A 19,286-nucleotide genomic window follows, 5' to 3' on the forward strand; every position below is an offset into this window, starting at 1 on the left:
AGAGAAGAAGTCACCGAGGAAAACAAAAAGAGACTTTGGGCAGTGGCGTGGCGTGGCACTGAGGAAACGCAAGAACCCCTCCACACGCGCAGTTTCAGACAGAGTGAAAGAGAGAGAGATGAACACGTGGCCATCGAAGATACGAGAGTGGGGGGGAAGGGGAGCGAAGTGCCAAGTGGAGGGGACATCATCAAGCCCGCACATCGCTCTTTATTCACGCTGGCCTCAGCGACACAAAACTGACTCCCACCTCTCTCTCTCTCTTCGCCGGCGTACCAGGAGCCACGAGTTCTCCATCTTTTGAGCGCTTTGAATAGCAATGCAACGGAGCTAACGCCACTGAACGTCCGTGAGCGTCTTGCCCTCCAGCATCAGATCCCACAGCGGCGACAACTCACGCAGACGCTCGACGTTCCTGACGCAGTCCTCAATGACGACGTCCACCTCCTTTGTCGTCGTAAAGCGACCAATGCCAAAGCGGATAGAGGTGTGCGCATTTTCAGCGTCCACGCCGAGGGCTCGGAGGACGTAGCTGGGCTCCAACGACGCGCTCGTGCACGCGCTACCGCTCGACACCGCCACATCCTTCATGCCCATCAGCAAGCTCTCACCCTCCACACAGGAGAAGCTAATGTTTAGGCTGCCCGGCAGACGGTGCTTCAAGTCACCGTTCACGACAAGGTGCGACAAGCGACTCTTGAGACCGTTCAACAGACGCTCCTGCAGCTTCTCGGTGTGCGCCGCGTCACGCTTCCACTCCTTCATCGCAACCTCGCAAGCAGCACCCATACCGACAACCAGCGCAGTGGCGACGGTGCCGCTGCGAATACCACGCTCCTGCCCGCCGCCGCTGACAGGAGAGCGAAGGCGCACGCGTGGGCGACGCCGCACGTAGAGGGCACCACAGCCCTTCGGGCCGTAGATCTTATGCGAGGACATGGACATGACATCGATGTTGTCAGTGTTCACGTCGAGCTTGACTTTGCCCAGAGCCTGCGCCGCGTCGGTGTGGAAAAGGACCTTCTTGGAGCGGCACAGCGCCCCAATCTCACGGATGGGCTGCAGCACACCAATCTCGTTATGGGCTGTCATGCATGACACAAGGCACGTGGTGGGCTTGATCGCCGCCTCCAGGACCTTCAGGTCTAAAATGCCGTTCCTCAGCACTGGCAGGTACGTCACCTCGAAGCCCTCCATCTCCAGGTAGCGGCAGGAATCCAGCACGCACTTGTGCTCTGTCTGCAGTGTGATGATGTGATTTTTCTTGGCCTTGTTGAAGTTGCCGACGCCCTTGAGAGCGATGTTGTTGGACTCAGTCGCGCCACTAGTGAAAAAGACTTCCTTTGGGCTTGCGCCAATCAAACTAGCGACCTGCTTGCGCGCCTTCTCGACCGCCTCCTCGGCACTCCAGCCGTACTGATGAGTGCGACTGTTCGGGTTGCCGTACTCCTCCGTCATGTAAGGTAGCATCGCATCCAGCACACGGGGGTCCAGTGGGGTGGTTGCCTGATTATCCATGTAGATCGGACGAGTCGTGAAGACAGGCAGTGTGGATGGAGGGTCAGCGACAACTCCTGAGGCCTTGGCAGCTACCCCGGCACCGTTAGCCCTGGCAGCAGCAGTGCAGAAAAGCACGCGAGACACTCGCCACATTATGCCTCTACTCTTCGCCTGTTTGTGCTTGTTTTAGATGAGCCTGTGGCTGACGGAGTGAGCTCAGGTGTATCAGCGTGGATGTGAGAGCGCGTGCTTCGGCCTTATCCTTTGGTCTCTCGAATTAAGGTGTACGTACCACTCTTGCTGTGCTTGGCAAGTGCTCCGTTCTCACGGCCCAGACGTATGTGTACGCGCTGGAAAACACGACCACTACCACCACAGGACACAAGTGCATACGCACAGGAAAGGAGAGAAAAGGAAGAGAGAGGCGAAAGATAACAGGCAGTCCGTGCACCGCGCGTCAACGGTGGTAGTGAACCGGGCATGAACAACAAATCAGCAAGGCGGGGGCCCCGCTCTAGCAGCATCTCGTAGTGAGAAGGGAGTCCCGCTAGCGCCACATACGCCTCTGGGCGGCCTCTTCCGCACGATGCCCCGAAACAGCAGCAGTGCACCAACGCCCCTTTCCCTTGGTCTAGCAGTGTCTCGGAATGCGACACGGCGAAGAAGTCGGTGATCGCTGAGCGATCCTCTTTACTTTCTTTCTCTCGGCTGCGGTGCCCCTGCTGTGGTTTCCTACGCCAAACTGCGGTCAATGAGTTGAACTGAAAGGAGGAAAATTAAGTACTGACGCATCTCCCCCCTCTTCTCGACAACCCACTCCACTCCACTCCACGAGTTCACCTCCGTCCACCTCTGCTTCCCCACAAACGCGCCACCCTCTGGAGCTCTCTGACGCCCTCGATGACTCACGCACACGGGAGAGGCCCGTGAGAAGCAAGAGGAAGTCTCGTTTTCAATGTGCCTGTTTCCTCCCATACAACATGTGGCCAAACCCCGACGCTAGCCCACGGCCTGCGACAGGCCCCATCGCGTGGTGCGAAGCATCCACAGACACACGTGGTACAGCAATGCCGACTCAGTGATCTGAGCACGGTCACTGCCTCAAAGCCCACCCACCTACCCGCCCTGCCTCGCAGCCGCTCCCATCATGCCGGTCGCCACCTGGTGCATCCCTCAGAGGGCCTCAGGCCCCCCTCACATCAATGGGCAGGGAGGCCGAGTGAGGTGTGCTCGAGTTACACTGGCACCCGGCCCATCATGTGGGTGGGACAAGCTTGCTCACTGTCGCAGGTCGCTTCGACGCAACACCATTCACAGCCCGACCACCGACATCAGTACCGATGCATCGCTCTGGCCTCTCTACGTCGTAGGTGCTTGACCCTGCCCCCCAACAGCAGTGGTCCGGCATTGGCAGAGATAGGGAAGCTGCTTGGCTTCCCCACAGGGTGAGCGCTGGACCCCACTACCATGCTAAGGTGTCCTCCGTCATGAGGGAGAAAGGAAAGAGTGGAGAACATTCAGAAAAGGCCGCAGCGAGGTGATCATCCATCAACCACTCACAGTCAACACCCGAGAAGAGAAACTACCACAGCACCTCATCCGCACCACCCACAAGTTCGTCTACATCTCCCGTGCCCTCCTCTTCGCCGTCGTGGTCGCCATCCTCGCCGCCCCAGCCTTGGTACGGGTCCATTAAACCCATATTGGTGACTGTGGCGCGCACTGCGGAAACAAAGCGGCGACTGGCTGCATCGCCGGCCACCGCATAAAAGTTCTCAATCACCTGTTTCGCGTGCATCTCGGTGTAGACGGTGTGCATCTCATCAGATGCTACAAAGTACGCCGGCAACTTCATCGGCGACTCCGCCGACCCCACATCGCTCAACGACGAGTCCTCCTTGGTGCCGGCGGCGTCTTCAACCTCCTGCACCCACCGCTGCAGGGACATGTCCGTGATGCGCAGGAAGGTGCGGTAGCTCATCGACACCGGGTAGGCCGCTGCCGCCTTGACTGTATGCTCCGGGTCCACCACGCGGTATTCCTGCAGCAGAGCTTCTGCTCCGCGCCGCAGCACTGTATGAACGCGCAGGTGGGCATCAAAAGAGAGCGGCTGCAGCACCGACGAGAGGGAAGACGTGAGCACCAGCACACGGTGGCTTCGATCAACTGAGACACGGCTTTCAGCATTCGGAACTACGCTGCCGCCGGCCTCCTCAGCACCCCTCAAAGGAGAGTTCGCAACCAAGGCGCGACTCACTCCCCCCGGGCGGTGCATGTACTCGTACAGCAAGCCGCGCAGCGTGTTCGCGGCGTACCCACCCGTACCCATGACATCGACAAGAACGTCGTAGTCGTCAAGGACCACGATCCCACGTTCTGTGTGCGACGCTTCGTGGAGAGCATCCCGAAGCTTTGCCAGCTGCTCCTCGTGATCAGGCAGCTGCGCCAGGCGACGGCAGGAGAGGTAGCGCACCGTCGTAAAGTCGTAGACACGGGTGAGGACTCGGGCCAGGGTGGACTTGCCGGTGCCTGGGGGTCCTGTGATGGCGAGCATCCCCGTCACGGTGCGGTTGCTCTGCATCACGCTCTCAATCACCGCAGTCGCCCTCTTGATGTTCTTGCTCACGGTGCCGTCGTGGTCGACAACCTCGGTGCCAGACCCCTCGCTGTCCGTGGAGAGCTGCGACAACACAGAAGCCTCGTCTTTGGCGCTGCGGATGTCCTTGATGGCGCGCTGAAAGTCCGACAACGTTACTTGAAACGGTGAAGGCGACGAAGCCGCGGAAGTCATACTGTCATTCTCTCCTGTGCCCTCCTCCAGCTCACACCCGTCAACGCCGCTCACGCGGTGGCCAATCATCTCCGCGTCCGCTACGCCAGACGACCCCTCGCCGGCCTCCGTGCTCTCCGGGGTGCCCTGGAAAAGACCATCCATGCGATACCGCAGCAACGCGTAGCTCAGGGCAGAGCGCACCGTGCCGGCGATGTCAGACCCAGAGAACCCGCCGCTCTCCAGTGCCAGATCTCGCAGCGTCACGTCGGGTGCGAGGAAGTTCTGCTCTCGCAGCCGCTCTGTATGAATGAAAAAAATGTCCTCGCGGCCATAGAGGTCCGGCGCAGGGATCTCGATGAGCACCTCGAAGCGACCCGGACGAAGCAGCGCCGGGTCAATCGCCTGCAGCCGATTTGTCAGGCCAACAACCAGAAGGTCATTCCGGCTCTTCACGCCGTCCATGAGAGACAGCAGTGTGTTCGTGACACCGTCATAGACCGCTTTGGCAGAGCTCTCATCGCTGGAGTGGCCGCGGCGGCGGAAGAGTGCCTCGAACTCGTCAATCACGAGGACCAGCAGCGCGCCTTTCTTCTTGGGGTCACTGGCCTTGGGCGCTGAGCGGGATGTTTGGCCGCTCTCGTGCTGCGCCGTCTCCTCCGCGGATCTCGTGCCGATGTCATACCCCTCGAACACGTCACGCAAGTTCTTTTCCGACTCCCCGACAAACTTTGACAAGATGTCGGCCGCGTTCACGACGGAGAGGCGCGTGTCAGGACTCAGCACGCGGAATAAGTTGCGCGCAATGAGTGTTTTGCCGTTCCCAGGAGGTCCGTAGAGAATGACGCCACGCACGTGCTGTAGCTGCAATGCCTCGGTGAGCGGCGCTAGAGATGGAAGCCGAGAGAGAAAGACGCGGCGGAAGAGCGTGTGAAGCTCGCGCTTGAGGCCGCCGATGCCGAGCTCCACCCACACCTCCTCGCCACTCGTTGCGGGGTCGCTGTCGAATGGATCCGTCGCGCCGCTGCGTGACTTGCCTGCGAGCCTGGCAGAGTCCTGAGACGCGGAAGACGGCGCGTACAGACGTTCGAGTGGGTGCTGACGCACCTCTTCCCATGATACTCTCTTCGCTTCCCTATGCAGCGCCTCGGCCGCCGGCTCGCCTTCGGTTCTTGTCGTGTTCGTCACTCGCAACTCCACGGCACGGCGCAGCACGCTAATGGCTCGGTACACCTCCTCACCGCTGCGTCGCTCCTCAAGGCGCACATCGAACCACACCGGTTGGCTCACCAGCCGCACCAGCTGCGGCGCCATGCCCTCCACACCAGCGAGGCTGAGGAGCGGGTTTGCCAGCTCGCATGATATGAGCTGCGTAGGGAACACCGGCGAAGCAGTGGGTTGGTTGCAGGTCAAAACAATCTTCTCAAGCAAACGTGTGTTGGCATCGCTTTGCGCCTGGCCCAGGAGCGGTGGACGGCGGTGCTCCTGCAGCAGCACCCGGTGCAGTACCGCCTGTGAGTCACCGTTGTCCAAGTCTCGCACCTCGGAAGGAAGGTGCACGCCCTGCAAGGAGAGCCTCACACTCGCGATTGGGACCGGTGAAGGCGACGAGGACGCGGACACGCCGACGCGTGTTGCAAAGCACCCGGTCGTCTCCCGTGCTTCTGCCGCACCGTCGCGGCAGCCGCGCACGTACAGGATTTCTGGAGCAGAATCCTCTACCTGTACTCCAGCAAGGACGTCCGCGCATGTCAATATACTCACCGAGAGCGCTAAGACAGCAATACTCAGCCTGGCAGACTGGCACAGATGATACGGTGAGTGACGCATGATGTGAGAAGGCCAAAAGAGGAAGCACTGCATCAAGAGGCAACACAGACAAGAGACGGCGACTCACACAACACTCAACACAGTGCAACGAAATCCTTCAAGCGCGATTGTCGTTCACCAAAGAGGGAAGAGTGCCCTACTATAGGTGGTTGTGAGTGAGTATGCGTTAGGGAGGGGGGGCGGGCCAGAGAGAAGAGCGCGGCGACAACAAACACAATGAATATGAAGAGATTCGAAAAGAAGAGAGATGCACTCAGTGAGCCCCTACGATACCACGTGTGTGAGTGGGTGTGGGCACACATTAACAGAACACACACACGCACGCACGCAGCAGAGAAAGGCACACAGGGGAGGGGGGCAGCGTGCGCCAGGCTCCTGCCAATAAGACGATGCCGGACGGAGAGGAAACACCTACAACACAAATGACGCAAAGAGTGCGCGCCAAGGACGGTGGCGAAGTGCAAGCTAAAAGAGCAGAGAGAGAGAGAGAGGAAAAAAAAAAGAACGCTCCAGCCACGAGGGAGAAGAGCACGTCTGCTGAGATCACTTTCCGGTAGAAAACGGACTTGTGCGTAGAAATGGGGGTTAAGGCTTAGGGAAGGCACCCCGTGGAGAGTGCGGGGGGGGGGGCGCGGGCTTTGGCGGCGTGCTAGCAAGTGCTCTTCTTTCAACTTCTTTATCCGTTTTTGTTGTTGTGAGAATGCCCTGTGTGACAGCACCGCTGCGGATTTTCTTTTGTTTTTGCCTTTGACGCCTCCTCCTCCTCCTCCCTCCCGCCCCTTCACCCTCCCTTCTCTTGGCCACGCCGCTCTTCCGCGAAGGGGACGCGCGCCAGCAAAAAAAAGGGCGAGCAAAAGCGCAAGAGCGGAGCGAGACGCAAACCCTCACGAAGTCACACGCCTCAACAGACAATATCAGTGGCGCAGAGCAGCACAAACACACACACACTAACCAACAAACAAAAGAAACGCAGAGGGCATACAGGCATGGGTAGAGGTGGGTGAGTGGAGCGTCCATACGGAACAGACATCAATGGAGGGGCAGTCAAAGTAGGAAAGGGCAGAGGAGGGGGGGTTGGGAAGCACGTGAAGCCGGGTATGAAAGGGGAGTAAAGGCGCACATACAGAGCGCATAGCCCGCCCACGGGGTACAGAGGAGAAGCAAGGAGGGAGCAAAACTGGTGGATGCTTCGGCGCGACATCCGCTCCTGCTCCTACGCAAGGCTTGCCTTCTCGGTGGCAAAGAAGAAGAAAAAGGCACGTGAACGTTCGAGCACCTGTCCAGTGACATGATGCGCAAGGCGGCACCATGCCGCTATGTTGGGTGGGCGTGTCCGGCCATAGACGCCAGTCCAGCGTGCTACACGTCTCACTCGTTTGCCTAACGATGGACGATCACTACCTTTTGTTTCTTTTTGCGCATTCGTCGGAGGAGTCCAACCCTCATATTTACGACAGAGCCATACAACAGCGTACACACACACATACACACGTACACGCACACGCACATGCGGCAACAGACACGTAATAATACACGGTAGACGAGGTACATTACCTGATGGAAAGAGGCGGAGAGAGGGGGAGAGGAGGAGGAAGAAGCGCACACGCGTCCGCCTACTGTACAAGGGACGTGTAATGCATGTATGTATATGTATGGGGGAGGAGAAGGTTACGCACACACCACGCAAAGAGAACAGAGAAACCCGAAAGAATCGTCGGCGGTACAACTGGGAAAAAAAAGGAAAAAACGAATGAAAGAGAGTACACTCTGGGTACACGGGGCACGCGCAGTCGACTGCGTGTTTAGCGCGCTTCCGCTTTGTTTTAAGCGAGAGTTGTGGTGGCGTGCGTGGGGTGTAAACGTCTTCTGAAAGGTGAAGAAAGAAAGTGAACAACAAAGAGAGAGAGAGAGATCTAGGCGTTGGGCGTGAATCTTTGGAATGGACGCTGGTAGAGTGAAATTGAGGACGGAAGGGTTGGAGATCCAGGGCACTTGTCTGTGTGGGTGTGTTGTTCTTCGTATCCTTTGGCACTCTCCACTGCGTCTGAGATCGAGGAGGAAGGAAGCACAGGGAAAGGGGGAGTGAAAAGCGACGCAGGTACCGGTCTGAGCACCTATGTCCCTGGGTGTGGACCGACTTGGGGTCAATCGCTGCTCATTATGCACCCATACCCAGCTTCTCACCCCACCAACCGACAGGAAGAGAGAAGGAAAGAATGCCAAAGAAACCAAAAGAAAGAGAAAAATATTCGCAGGCCACCAATTTTTACTTTCCCTGGTGCACTGCCTGCCGCCCTACTTGCGATTCAGCGCTTCGATACGCCGGTAAATGGCTGCGGCCAACTTCGGGTCCTGCAGTACCTCCACAGCGAAGCGCGCGTAGGCCTCCAACGTCGCCTTGTCGTTGGGGTCCATCCTCAGCACGTGCTCAAACGTGTCCTTGGTTGCATCGACCAGCGAGCGCAGTCGGCCAGAGAATGACTGTGCTCTGAGGCCTTGCAGTGCCACGGCGCTACCGCGACTTAGCTCCTCCTTCTGTATTCGCACGCACTCCCTGTGCAAGACAGCGAGGATGTGCCGCACCACCTCGATGTTGCCCGGCTGTAGCTTGTGCGCCCGTTGCAGCATCGTCATGGCATCCTCGAAGCAGTTTGGGCGGTTCGCGTAGAATGTGCCGAGCTGGTGACATGCCGTGAAGCTGTTCGGATTGATGGCGACGGCTTCCTTGAAGAGCTGCTCGACCCGGTCAAACACGCGCCGGTGCACCTCGTCGTTTGCGTAGACCGTCTTGCTATCAGTGCAGGCCCACATAAACTGGCCGTACTGTAGCACCACGTCCTCCGACGTCGGGGCCAGCTCCAGCGCCGCCTTGAAGTGCAGCTCCGTCTTGAAGGGGGTCGGCATGACACCCGCCATGTAGTTGGCGAACGCAGCGTGCGCCTGGGCCGCGTTCGGGTACCTCTCGAGAAAGCGAGCGTACAGGGATTCGCCGCATCCGACTTGCCGGTCGTCAAACGAGCGGCACAGGTAGTGGGCGTAGCACATGGTGCAGTTCAAATCGCCAGAGGAGGCGGCGTACGCCTTTGCAATGTACTTGCGCGCCAGGGTGTGGTAGCCGGAGTGCATGCACAGCGTGGCGTAGTTCACGAGGAGAGTGGCGTGCTGCGGAAATCGCAGCAGCGCACGGCGGTACATGCGGTTCAGCAGCTGCATCTCCTGAAAGCGGGTTTGCACAACATAGGTGGCGAAGCACACGGCGTCCTCGCTCATGCAGCTGGCAACGCCATCGAGCAGAAGCGGGGCAAGATTTCCGAGGGACATGGTCATGTTGATCTTGTTCGCGTTGCCCTCCAGTCTTTTCGCTTCGGCTGCGAACGCCGACGCGACACGCTCAGGCGCCACGCCGAGGCTTTTCAGCAGGTGCTCCATGACTTCCATTCGCTCCCCGTACGACATCGTCTCCCAGGCGGTACCCATACCGAGCCGTGCCAGTCGCATGTGCATTTCAGTTGCGGCGGACGGGTTCGCGCGGATGACGCGCTTCATGTACGCAAAACCCTTGGTGTAGTCACCGGACTGCACAAAGACATCCGCGACCACCTCCGCCACCTCCAGGTACGTCGGGCACACTTCCGCAGCGCGCTCATAAAGAGTGGCCGCCAGCCTTGGGTCCGTCGCAGATTTGAGCGTAGCATAGTTAACAAGCAAGATACCCATCTCTCGCTCGTACCTCGCCGTTAGCACCGGGACCGAGGCAATGATGTGGTCGACGTGCTGCAGTGCAGAGGCGTACAGCTCCTCCGCATCCTTCATGAACCGGTTTTGGTGAAAAAAGAAGGCACCGCGGCTGAGCACGATGAGGCCGTTCAGCGCACTGTCCAAGCGCTCCTGCGTCCATAAAGAGGGGGATGCCGAAGGGGAAATCGATGTCTCCTTGCCGGCACCCTTCAGTACGGCCTCAGCAACGCAGCTCCCACTGCCGCTTGCTCTGCAGTGATCGCGAGAGGCCTTCTCCTCATCCTCGACGCTGTTGACAACCATATCAGCCACAACAATGCTGGCAGCCCGTCGGAAGACACAGCCGATAGAGTCAATACTCGCCTCGATGTCCACACCATCAAGTTGCACGCGGTCAGAGGGATCCAGAGTCTTGAGACCCATGGCGTATCGCGCCAACGAGGAGGAGTCGTGGTCGCCGCGCACTTGCTGCACTGCTTGCAGCAGCACAGACCCCATGCGACTGTTCCCCAGCCGATGGCAACAGGAAGCGAAGCTGTTTGCAATGCTCAGTCGCGTCTCGCTTGGCATCATGTTGTCAGGCAGAAAAAAGACGTAAAAGCAGAGCGCCAGCGTCTTCTCCATGTCACCGGCCTGTCGAGCGAGGGAAATGAGCTTCAGGTAGGACTCAACAACGCCACCACCTAAGGCGCCCTCGATTTCGATGAGACGGCTCTGCACCCCAATCGCCTCTGCGTAGGCACCGACGCGCTCGCAGCACGCCACGTAGTTGCTCAGCACCCAGTGCAGCATGTCCGGTTGAAAAGACAAGTCGACCCGCGGCAACGCAGGAAAAGACCCGGCAAGCGTCTGACCGCTAGTAAAAGTGGCACCGTCCGATAAACTCATGCTGCCTGCGGCAGTGGAATTGACCGCAGCAGCAGCAGCAGCAGCAGCGCGCTGGCGCCTGGCGCGCTTGTTCAGCCGCACCTGTGCGCCTGTCACCGACGCATCCTTCTTGTGCCACCCCTGCACGATGTTGCGGTAGTGCTTTATGGCCCGCTTGTGGTCGCCGACGTAGGTCTGGAGGCAGAAAGCCAGCTGACCCTCCACCTCCGCGGAGTGAAGAGGCACCATCTCGCCGGCCATCCCGAGTTGAGCAACGGAGTTGCCGCAGCCGTCGCGCAGCAGCTCAATAGTACGACTGTACTCCTCAAGCGCACGATCCACGAGAGCGACAGTAGCCAACATGTCCGCGTACTGTCTCCGCACCCACCCACTGATGAGACCGAGATTGGCACGGTCAAGCAGCTGCAAACATCCTTCTAGCAGCCCAATGGCCTGGCCCGTCTTGCCCACGGCATGAAACGCTATGGCAGCGTCGATGAGACCGCCAGCTGCGCGATGCGCTGCGTTGCCGGCAGCGATGCGCGCCTCTGCAGAGGTGACCTCTTTGCTACGGTCGCTACCGCTACGATCACCGTGGGATTCGGCCGCCTGTAGCAGAGACTCAGCGTCTTCGAGGAGAATGCTCGAGGCTGCCTCCAGGTAGATCACAGCGGCGTCGCCATTCTTCACTTTGTAGAGTAAAAGTCGGCCCAGCTCCAGCATGGCCCCGCCGACGTCCTCGCTTTCCATGTGCTCCGTCACACCGTCAAGGTAGCTCTCGTAGAGGTTCTGGCTCTCCGCGTACTGACCAGCGTGTCGGTGCAAACGTGCCATTGCTAGTTGCACCTGCAGCAGCCGTGCCGAGCTTGCGGTGGACCCTTTCGACTGGAGCAGCAGTAATTGCGCGCGACCCTGAGAGATGGCATGGTCGACGCGCACACTGTCCTCGTAAAACAGCTTTGCGTCCTCTGTCACCAATGTGTGGTTGAATGGCAACGGGCTCACCAAACCAGGGGCCACCTGGCCCGGGCACCACATCGGATTGCGCTCCATCGTGGACAGCGCCAGTTGATACTGCTCGACCGCTTTCCAGTACTGCTGATCACTGGCATACGCGTTGGCCAGGAGCACGCGCAGGAAAAATAGGTGGCACTCCGGGTCACCCACGGCGCACTGCTCCTGGGGACAATCTGCCGTCGCAGCCGCTGTGGATGTCCCGGTCTCGCCACGAGCCTTGTCGTGCGCCAGGCGACGTTGGAGCAAATATGCCTCCTTGGCCACGTGCACCGCCTCGCACAACAGCTGCGTGGTGCGGTACGTCTCGAAGCTGGTGAGGCAGAACATCGCGTTGTTCACCAGCACACGCGCGTAAAGGGTGAGGAAGGCGACGTCTTCACGGTTGTGGCCAAACTGGTCCTCATACCGCTGCTGCATAGCGTGTTGAACGGCGGTGCAGTCAGCGAAGGAGTCCCTGCGCAGGGACATCGAAAGCTGCTGCCCCCACTCCCGCAGCGCAGGGTCAAAAGTCGGCTGCCCCCATTCCGCCAGGGAAGACGCCCACGCCTTGACCCGCTCCGTGATGCGCCCCACAAAGGGTGTGAGCTGTAGGTGCTGCAACAGCTGGGCCGTGGTCGACGACCCTGATTCCGCTATTTCCGCCTTCGCAGCTAAGGTCGACGGTAAGTTTGCGGTGGGTCTGCGCAGCCGCCGCGGCGGTGTTGTCGCTGGAGTATTCGCCGCCGAACTTCCTGCAAACGTCCCCCGTATAAAGTCTTTGCCTTCTTCGTCTGCTGTGTGGGATGAAATTGGGCTGATGACTGAGGTTGCAGTAGATGATGTGTTGCCAGCAAGAGACTGCAGCAGCCGAGCTGCCTCTTGCTTTGACGTCACGCGTCTGCGTGATGGATCGCTTGCACGTCGGCTACGCATCGGCTTTACATCAGTACTCTCTGCTGCCGTTGCCGCGGCAAGCAACACGCAGTGCCGCCGACCCGCCTGCCTGCGAGGCGGCTGCCCCTGTGTCATCGCCGACCCCGGTCCTCGCTTTCGCCCACGCGATGATGCCTTGCCACCTCTGCCGATACGGCCTGCTGGCTTTGAGGCTGCAACAGCAGCAGCGCACGGGGGTGATGCCCCCGGCATTGCCGCAGCACCTCCTGGCATCGCAACAGGCAACGATATGGCCGCCGCCTTGGCCAGCGATGTCGCCTTGGGTGACTGGGTAGAGAAGAAGGCGCACGATTGCCATAAACTACTACTGAGCGCGCTCATTCCGGAACGGCATTGCATGCCTGTTGTGCGACCTGCAACCAGTCGAGTTACCTTAGACGCAACTACGCCGGTGCTAGCGGTCACTGAAACGCCCTGGCGGATCGCCAGGAAACGGCCCTGGTGCGTAGAGAAGTGCTTCATTGCTGCGCTTTTACAATCGCTCCGAGCAACAACGCAAACAGAAAAAAAAGCACCACCTTTCAGTTACTTTGCACCACGGGAAAGAGCACCGAAGAGGCGAGGCAGCGGCAATGCTTACTCGCTCGCTAACGCGAAGGGAGAGTAAAACCTGTCGCGCCCTCAGAAGAAAAGAGTGAGGGGGCGGCTGTGAGCGGGATATGTAGAGCTCTCCGTACAAGCACTTTATAGTGTCTGAGTGCGAAAAAGGAGGAATACCCAGATACGGGGGCAGAAACGATGGCGACAGCAAGGGTGGCAGCCAGCAGCAGCAGCAGCAGCGGTATAGGTAGCAGTAGCAGTAGTGATACACACAAAATCAGGCACTTTGCCGAAAGCACATCAGGAGGTCAAACGCGAAAAGAGAACGTGTGCAAGGCGAGGCGCAAAACAGGAGGAAAAGACGAAGGTGGAAAACACCAAGCAAGCAAAACGTAAAAGCAGTGATACAAAAGGTAAGCGGATCTCTCTCTCTATTCGTATGTGTTTCGACTGTGTGCGTGTGAGGGCGGGGGGAAGGGGGGGCACCTACTCTTTTGCTTCCGCCTTTCTGCTGTGTTTACCCGATCTTCAGCACACAACACACAACCCAGCCGCCTCACCCCAACGAAAAAAAAAGAAAAAGGGAGAAGCGTGTGGAGGAGAGGGGAAGGGGGCAGATTTAAAAATCTGTGGGGAAGCCCCAACGTGCTCACGCGCAGTCCAACGTAAACAAACAAACAACAACAAAAATCGACGACAACGAATCAGTGGATAGCCAAGTGTATGGCACTGCACGAAGATTGCAGCACAGTGGCCGCGCGTACGCTCTTACAAAAGGTATGCGGCGTTATTTTGTGCTAAAGATGATCTTTACATGCAATCTCGACAGTCGTACACGTGAGTGCGAGCCTGCGTGACTTGTGTCGCGAGCGCTGATTACGTAGACGGGGGGAGGGTTTTGTATGCTGTGAAGTCTGTCTCCGTGTCTGGATGGATGGATGGATGGCCGGCTGACAATGACTAGAGTCGGCAGAAGCACAGAAGAAGCGAACAGCACACGCAAGCACACACACACACACAAGCACACACAGACTTACAGGTAAGAAGTGAAGCTAGACAGCCGCGGTCGAGGTCGAGGATGAGAAGGTTCGGTTCATACAACGTGACGACGTCGTGTGAGGAGTTGTAGTTCTCTTTTCGTGCTAGCTCCCTCCACGTGTGTTTGCCAGTGTGGAGAGTGTAGGTGTTGGGTGTATGCCTGTGGGTGATTGCTTCGCACTGTTTAGCGTTCTTTTTCGTTCCCCTCAGCTCTGCTGATATATTACAAGAGATGAGACGCAGCTTGTATGAGGAGGCGGAAGCGTGCAACTGTGAGTGGCGCCGCCAGGTGGGCGAAAGGAGGGCTGGTTGGGTGACGCGGATGCCTTTAAAAAAGCGAGTGTGCGTCCCACGTACAGGAAGAAGTCAAACGAAAAACACTCTCGTTGAAGTTCGATGCTGAATTTCTTCAGCTGGTCGTCGGTGGAAGGAGGGGGGTAGCAACGAACACGAGTGCTGTGTGCTCTGCAGGTGCCGCAGAAGAACATGGCGGGGGGAGGAAGAAAACCGTGTTGAAACGGGAGATGAAAAAACGCGTCAGTGCAGGTGAAGGGAATAGTGGAGAGAGGCAGGGCGGGGCAGGGACGCTCCCTGGTGTGGTCATTCGATCGCGTACGAGAGCCTGTGAACTATAGGCCTTCAAACAGAAAATAGATGAACTGAAAAATGGTTGGCATTTTTTTTGGCAGAAGTGAGATGCAAATTACGACTCCCAGCCCAGACATCTTCTTCCTGGCCGCCCATTCCGCGCCTTCATCCGAGCGACAAAACCTTCAAGCCATGAGCAAGAAGGGGGTTCAGGAACGTCAGTCCCCGCCCATCCCCCACCTCTGCGTCTCGGTGGACTACATACACACCTGTACCTTCATGTTGAGGTATGTGCGTATAAACAGACAAGTACACAGGAATAGCACAGATATACCACAGTGGGGGAGGGAGGGAGGGAGGGAGGAAGGGACATGGCTCATGCTCTCAATTTGAACAAGACAAACGATATCAAGCCATCACTCCCTATCACCTGGGGTGTCGAGCAAATGGCTGGAGGAGCTGCCACCTGATTGCTTGTTACACTCGCGTTCGTGAAGCAACTCCTGCAGCGCAGTAGAGGAGGAATTTGAGGGCTGCTAAATGAGCACATGCACTGCCGATCGCATCCGAAGGCCACCGCCGAAGTTGGCGCAGATGGCAGCGGTAGGGGTGCAGGCAGTGCCGCAGAAAACAGCCCGGAGAGTGAAGGTATGGCGGCGGCACGATCGAGAGGGTCTTTGGTAGCGCTCTTTGCACGTCTCCATCGACGATCACCATGGCAGGGCCACAGTCTCCTATCTCTTCTTGCCGGGGTAATGGTCGTTGGCGGAATGTTTTCGCTGCTGATGATGCTGGGGCACGGTGGTCTTTTGCTTGGAGGTCCCCGACACATTTGCGATGGCAAGCGCGCGGAAGCACTGATAAAGAATGATGGTTGGAAACACAATCCACACTGACAGTGGGGCGATGAGCATTGTCAGTTGCTCATGAAAGGTGATGTGGTGCGTGTACTTGCCTCCCTCGGCAATGTCGATGAGGCAGTAGATCACGGTCTTGTATAGCGTCATCAGACTCACCACAATTGCCAGCTTGATGGCGAGGTTTTGGGCATTGCACAGAGCAGACAGAGTCACGAAGAGCCCCATCATCGCCTCCACGAGGTTCAGCCACGATTGCACCACAACAAAGGCATCATCGTTCGCAGCGTAGCGCCGGTCGTACTGGGCGTAGACGGTCCAGTATTTGAAGGGGACTACCTCCGCCAGAGGATGTGGCAGGTCGACGCTCTTGGCACGCGTAAGCACGAAGATGGCATCCACGACTATTAGGGGAACCACTGCAAGGAACCAAACCTTTGCCAGCAGTGGAAGTGCGGCCTGCGGCATGTTATCGCTCTTGTCGCCTGCTTCTTGACGTGCACGTGAGTGGGTATTCACAAGCGGTGAGGTGTACTACAGTGGGGACTTGAGGGAGGTCTGCAAGAGCAGCGGAGTATTTGACGTATGTATTGATGTATAGGTATATACGCCACGACAATCAAGTTGGTATGGGTGTGCGGTCTGCGGTGTGTGTGTGGGGGGGTGTGTGTATACGTACAATGCGCAGGTCCATGCGTGATTCGAGAGCTGGCAACTGCCACACAATCAAATGATAAACATCGAGTGCGAGCAGTATGTTTGTTTGATTGGCCAACACGAAGTGTGGCAACGGTTGTGGGGGTGCAGCAAGCACAGAGCCGTGGAGCACAAAGAAAAGGAGTAGAAAAAATGCGTTCAAGCAGCAAAGCTGTCAGAGACGTATGCTGGCCCTCTGGACCTCCGCAGCGCAGCAACAAAAAAACGCTAATGCCCAAGTCACAGACACATTCCGATACGTACATGTACTACCTGAGACACAAGGTGGTGGGGAAAGGAGAGAGGAGAGCCACTTGCCAGTCCCCTTCCCCTCTGCCTCCCCCCTTCTCCTCCTCTCGGTCCAGCTCCTGTAAATCTGTACACCCCCTTCTCTCTGAAGCTTCATCTTACCTACGGCTTTGTATTAGAGTCTCTGTAAAGAGATGAAAGTACGCAGTGACAGAACATTTTGGTTCTACTAAGGTGCTTGTGTTCTGCGGAAGAGGATGTGCATATGCTCTACTCCCTCCTCACCTGTTTCGCGCCTTGCTCGAGTGCCTCCACTGTCACACAGCCAACTCTGCCGCAAAGCCGTGAAGTGCACAGAGGCTCACAAACAACCACACGTGACTTCCCATGAAAGTGCCATTACACACGAAATAGCGACGATAGCCTAGAATGTCGTGGTGTCGGCGAACTCGGCCGTTCCTTGGGACGCAGATACAGAAGTGGCGGTAGAGGTGGAAGCCTTGCGCTTCACCGGCGCCTTCCTAGACTTCCTCTTGGCCGTCTTCTTCTTACCGGGCGCAGTAGTGCTGTCGCTGAGATGGCGCTTGCGAGTCGGCTTGGCAGCCTCCGTGCCCGCACCCTCCTCCTTTTTCTTTTGGTGTTCGTACGACTTGCTCTCACATGGTTTCTTGCCGTCCACCACTGCACTCGACTTCGATCCTATTGCCGTGACGTCGATCGTGGCGGTCGCCTCTTGGGCGCCCTCTGCAGCTTCCCGACGAAGAGGAATGGCAGTCCCTGCAGCAGCAGCGGCCGCAGTCTTTGCTGACGTCGTCTCTGTCGTCGTGGACAAGCGCTCATATGAGAAGCGGCCGGTCACCTCCCCGCTGGCGGAGCGGAATGCGCCGGTGGTCGCCGTGGCATGCACCGTCGTCTGCGCGTCGTCCTTTTCCGTGCTCCCTTGCGCCTGCCAGGTGCGGTGAAGCACATCGAAAGCACCGACGCGGCTCACTTCCTGCACCTCAGATGCGGCCACACTGCCATCGCGCACAAAGCGGCCCTCGGCGTAGCGGTCCGTCGACTCCATCGTCATCTGGCCTCGCTCTCGCGTGTGGGTGGCGACGTACGAGGTCGAAGACGCAGCAGAAGACGAGGGGGCCATAGCTGGGGTCGATGGTGTAGCTGCATCACTAGTTTCTGCGGCAGCCTCGCTGTCGTCCTCGTCGTCTTCGGCCTCCTCCACATCTTCCAGGGTCTCCTTGTAGTCGTCATCCTCCGCTTCGTTTGCGGCCGTCGTCGGCGCAGCCTTCGCGGATGTCGCTGCAAAGAAATTCGAGTCCTCCGGCCCCTTGCCACTCTCCGTGGGCCCGGTAGCGGCGGTGTTCGCAGCAGCAGTGGTAGCATTGTGATGGTGACTGCTGCCATGGTTGCTGCGCTGAGGACGGTGGCTCCGGTAACGCGGTTCCATCGTGTCACCGTGGGCCCTCGAACCAGGCGTGTACCGGTGACTAAGATACTGCGGCGGCCTTGCCGAAGACCTCACGAACGAGCTCAACCTGGCGCCGGTTCGATGGCACACACGGCTGGGTTGTGAGTCGAAGGTATTACACCGCTCCAGCTTACGGCTGTAGTGCTCAATGGCAAAGAGGTCGCTCAAAACGCTCTCAAGATGGACGGTGAAGAGAATGAGGTCGGCGTCACGAAGTACCACGCGCAGCGTGCACACGTCGCCGTCCACGTAGACAGAGTCGGGATAGTCTTCCTCGGTAGCAGGATCGGAATCCGCGGACGGGTGAGTCGCAGCCTCTGCGATGGTGGCCCTGCCTGAGCCTCCGAGAGTTGCCGAGAACATTTTTCGCGTCAAGCGAGCCGTCAGCATCACCTCCCTTGGTCGCACGTCGACGTTGCTGCGCTTTGCCAGCTTTGCTGATGTCGACGCCGGTGGCACGGCGCTCAGTGTCAAGGAGGAGCGCGGTCGCTCCACCACGGCAGGCAAATCCGACCAGCCCTGCAACACTGTCAAAAGTTGAGCCACATTGTAGGGACGCAAGAACAGGCGCCCGTACATGTAGTCCTCTGGTGTACGTGGTGCGCCATCGACTACGGCGGTCCGCTTTGGCAGTGCCTCAGCCGCTTCAGCATCGCTCCACTCCTCAAAGGCGTCCTCCGAGGCGAGGGGAACCACAGCAGGGAGAGGTTTTCGTACGCAGAGCACAAGGTGCCGCGGTCGCTTGCTGCTGAACTGCCAGAGAAGGCGTGCAGGGAAAGGAGTAACGCTTCTGTTGCTGCTCTCGAGAGTGACCGGGGTGGAGAGCTCACGGACGAAAACGCAGCGGTGGGGTGTGTGTAGACACAGCGCATAGGCAGCACGGGGCACCACCTGCGCAGTGGCAAGCCCTGGTGAGCAGCGCAGAAGCCAAGAACGCATGGCGCATCAACACCAGGCTAAGCACCAAAGGAAGGGAAGGAAAGGAAAAGCTATGGCAGTCACGGCCGCCGCTCAAGCAGGCCAAGGCGGGGGAGGGGGGGCGCTAGTGCACGAGAACGCCTTTTTTATATATTTCTGAGGTTCCACTCGGTTCTCTTCTCTCACTAAGGAAATGTAGCACGGAGGAAGGAGGGAGAGTGGAGGAAGAAAAGAGGGGAATCGGTGATGCCGCGAGGCGCACTCGCCCCTGTTCACC

The 19,286-nt window shown here is 58.3% G+C and overlaps 5 protein-coding genes across 5 annotated transcripts, besides 1 other annotated feature; all 5 read right to left on the reverse strand.

Annotated features, from left to right (window-relative positions):
• Window positions 1-330: 330 nt before the first annotated feature.
• LPMP_271050 (cysteine desulfurase, putative) lies at window positions 331-1,518 on the reverse strand (the record flags this gene model as incomplete). The annotated part of the gene is made up of 1 exon (XM_010701892.1): window positions 331-1,518. One exon carries the CDS (start codon window positions 1,516-1,518, stop codon window positions 331-333), a length of 1,188 nt encoding a protein of 395 aa, XP_010700194.1.
• Window positions 1,519-2,449: 931 nt separating this feature from the next.
• Window positions 2,450-2,978: a repeat region.
• Window positions 2,979-3,082: 104 nt separating this feature from the next.
• LPMP_271060 (vesicular-fusion ATPase-like protein, putative) lies at window positions 3,083-6,100 on the reverse strand (the record flags this gene model as incomplete). Its single annotated transcript, XM_010701893.1, has 1 exon — window positions 3,083-6,100. One exon carries the CDS (start codon window positions 6,098-6,100, stop codon window positions 3,083-3,085), a length of 3,018 nt encoding a protein of 1,005 aa, XP_010700195.1.
• A 2,295-nt stretch (window positions 6,101-8,395) lies between these two features.
• LPMP_271070 (hypothetical protein) lies at window positions 8,396-12,634 on the reverse strand (the record flags this gene model as incomplete). The annotated part of the gene is made up of 1 exon (XM_010701894.1): window positions 8,396-12,634. The coding sequence occupies one exon, from the start codon at window positions 12,632-12,634 to the stop codon at window positions 8,396-8,398; it is 4,239 nt and encodes a 1,412-aa protein (XP_010700196.1).
• A 2,921-nt stretch (window positions 12,635-15,555) lies between these two features.
• LPMP_271080 (hypothetical protein) lies at window positions 15,556-16,146 on the reverse strand (the record flags this gene model as incomplete). The annotated part of the gene is made up of 1 exon (XM_010701895.1): window positions 15,556-16,146. One exon carries the CDS (start codon window positions 16,144-16,146, stop codon window positions 15,556-15,558), a length of 591 nt encoding a protein of 196 aa, XP_010700197.1.
• A 901-nt stretch (window positions 16,147-17,047) lies between these two features.
• On the reverse strand, window positions 17,048-19,030 carry LPMP_271090 (hypothetical protein; the record flags this gene model as incomplete). The annotated part of the gene is made up of 1 exon (XM_010701896.1): window positions 17,048-19,030. One exon carries the CDS (start codon window positions 19,028-19,030, stop codon window positions 17,048-17,050), a length of 1,983 nt encoding a protein of 660 aa, XP_010700198.1.
• Between the last annotated feature and the right edge of the window lie 256 nt (window positions 19,031-19,286).

This window comes from Leishmania panamensis (genome assembly GCF_000755165.1).
Source record: "Leishmania panamensis strain MHOM/PA/94/PSC-1 chromosome 27 sequence".
Classification (NCBI taxonomy): Eukaryota; Euglenozoa; class Kinetoplastea; order Trypanosomatida; family Trypanosomatidae; genus Leishmania; species Leishmania panamensis.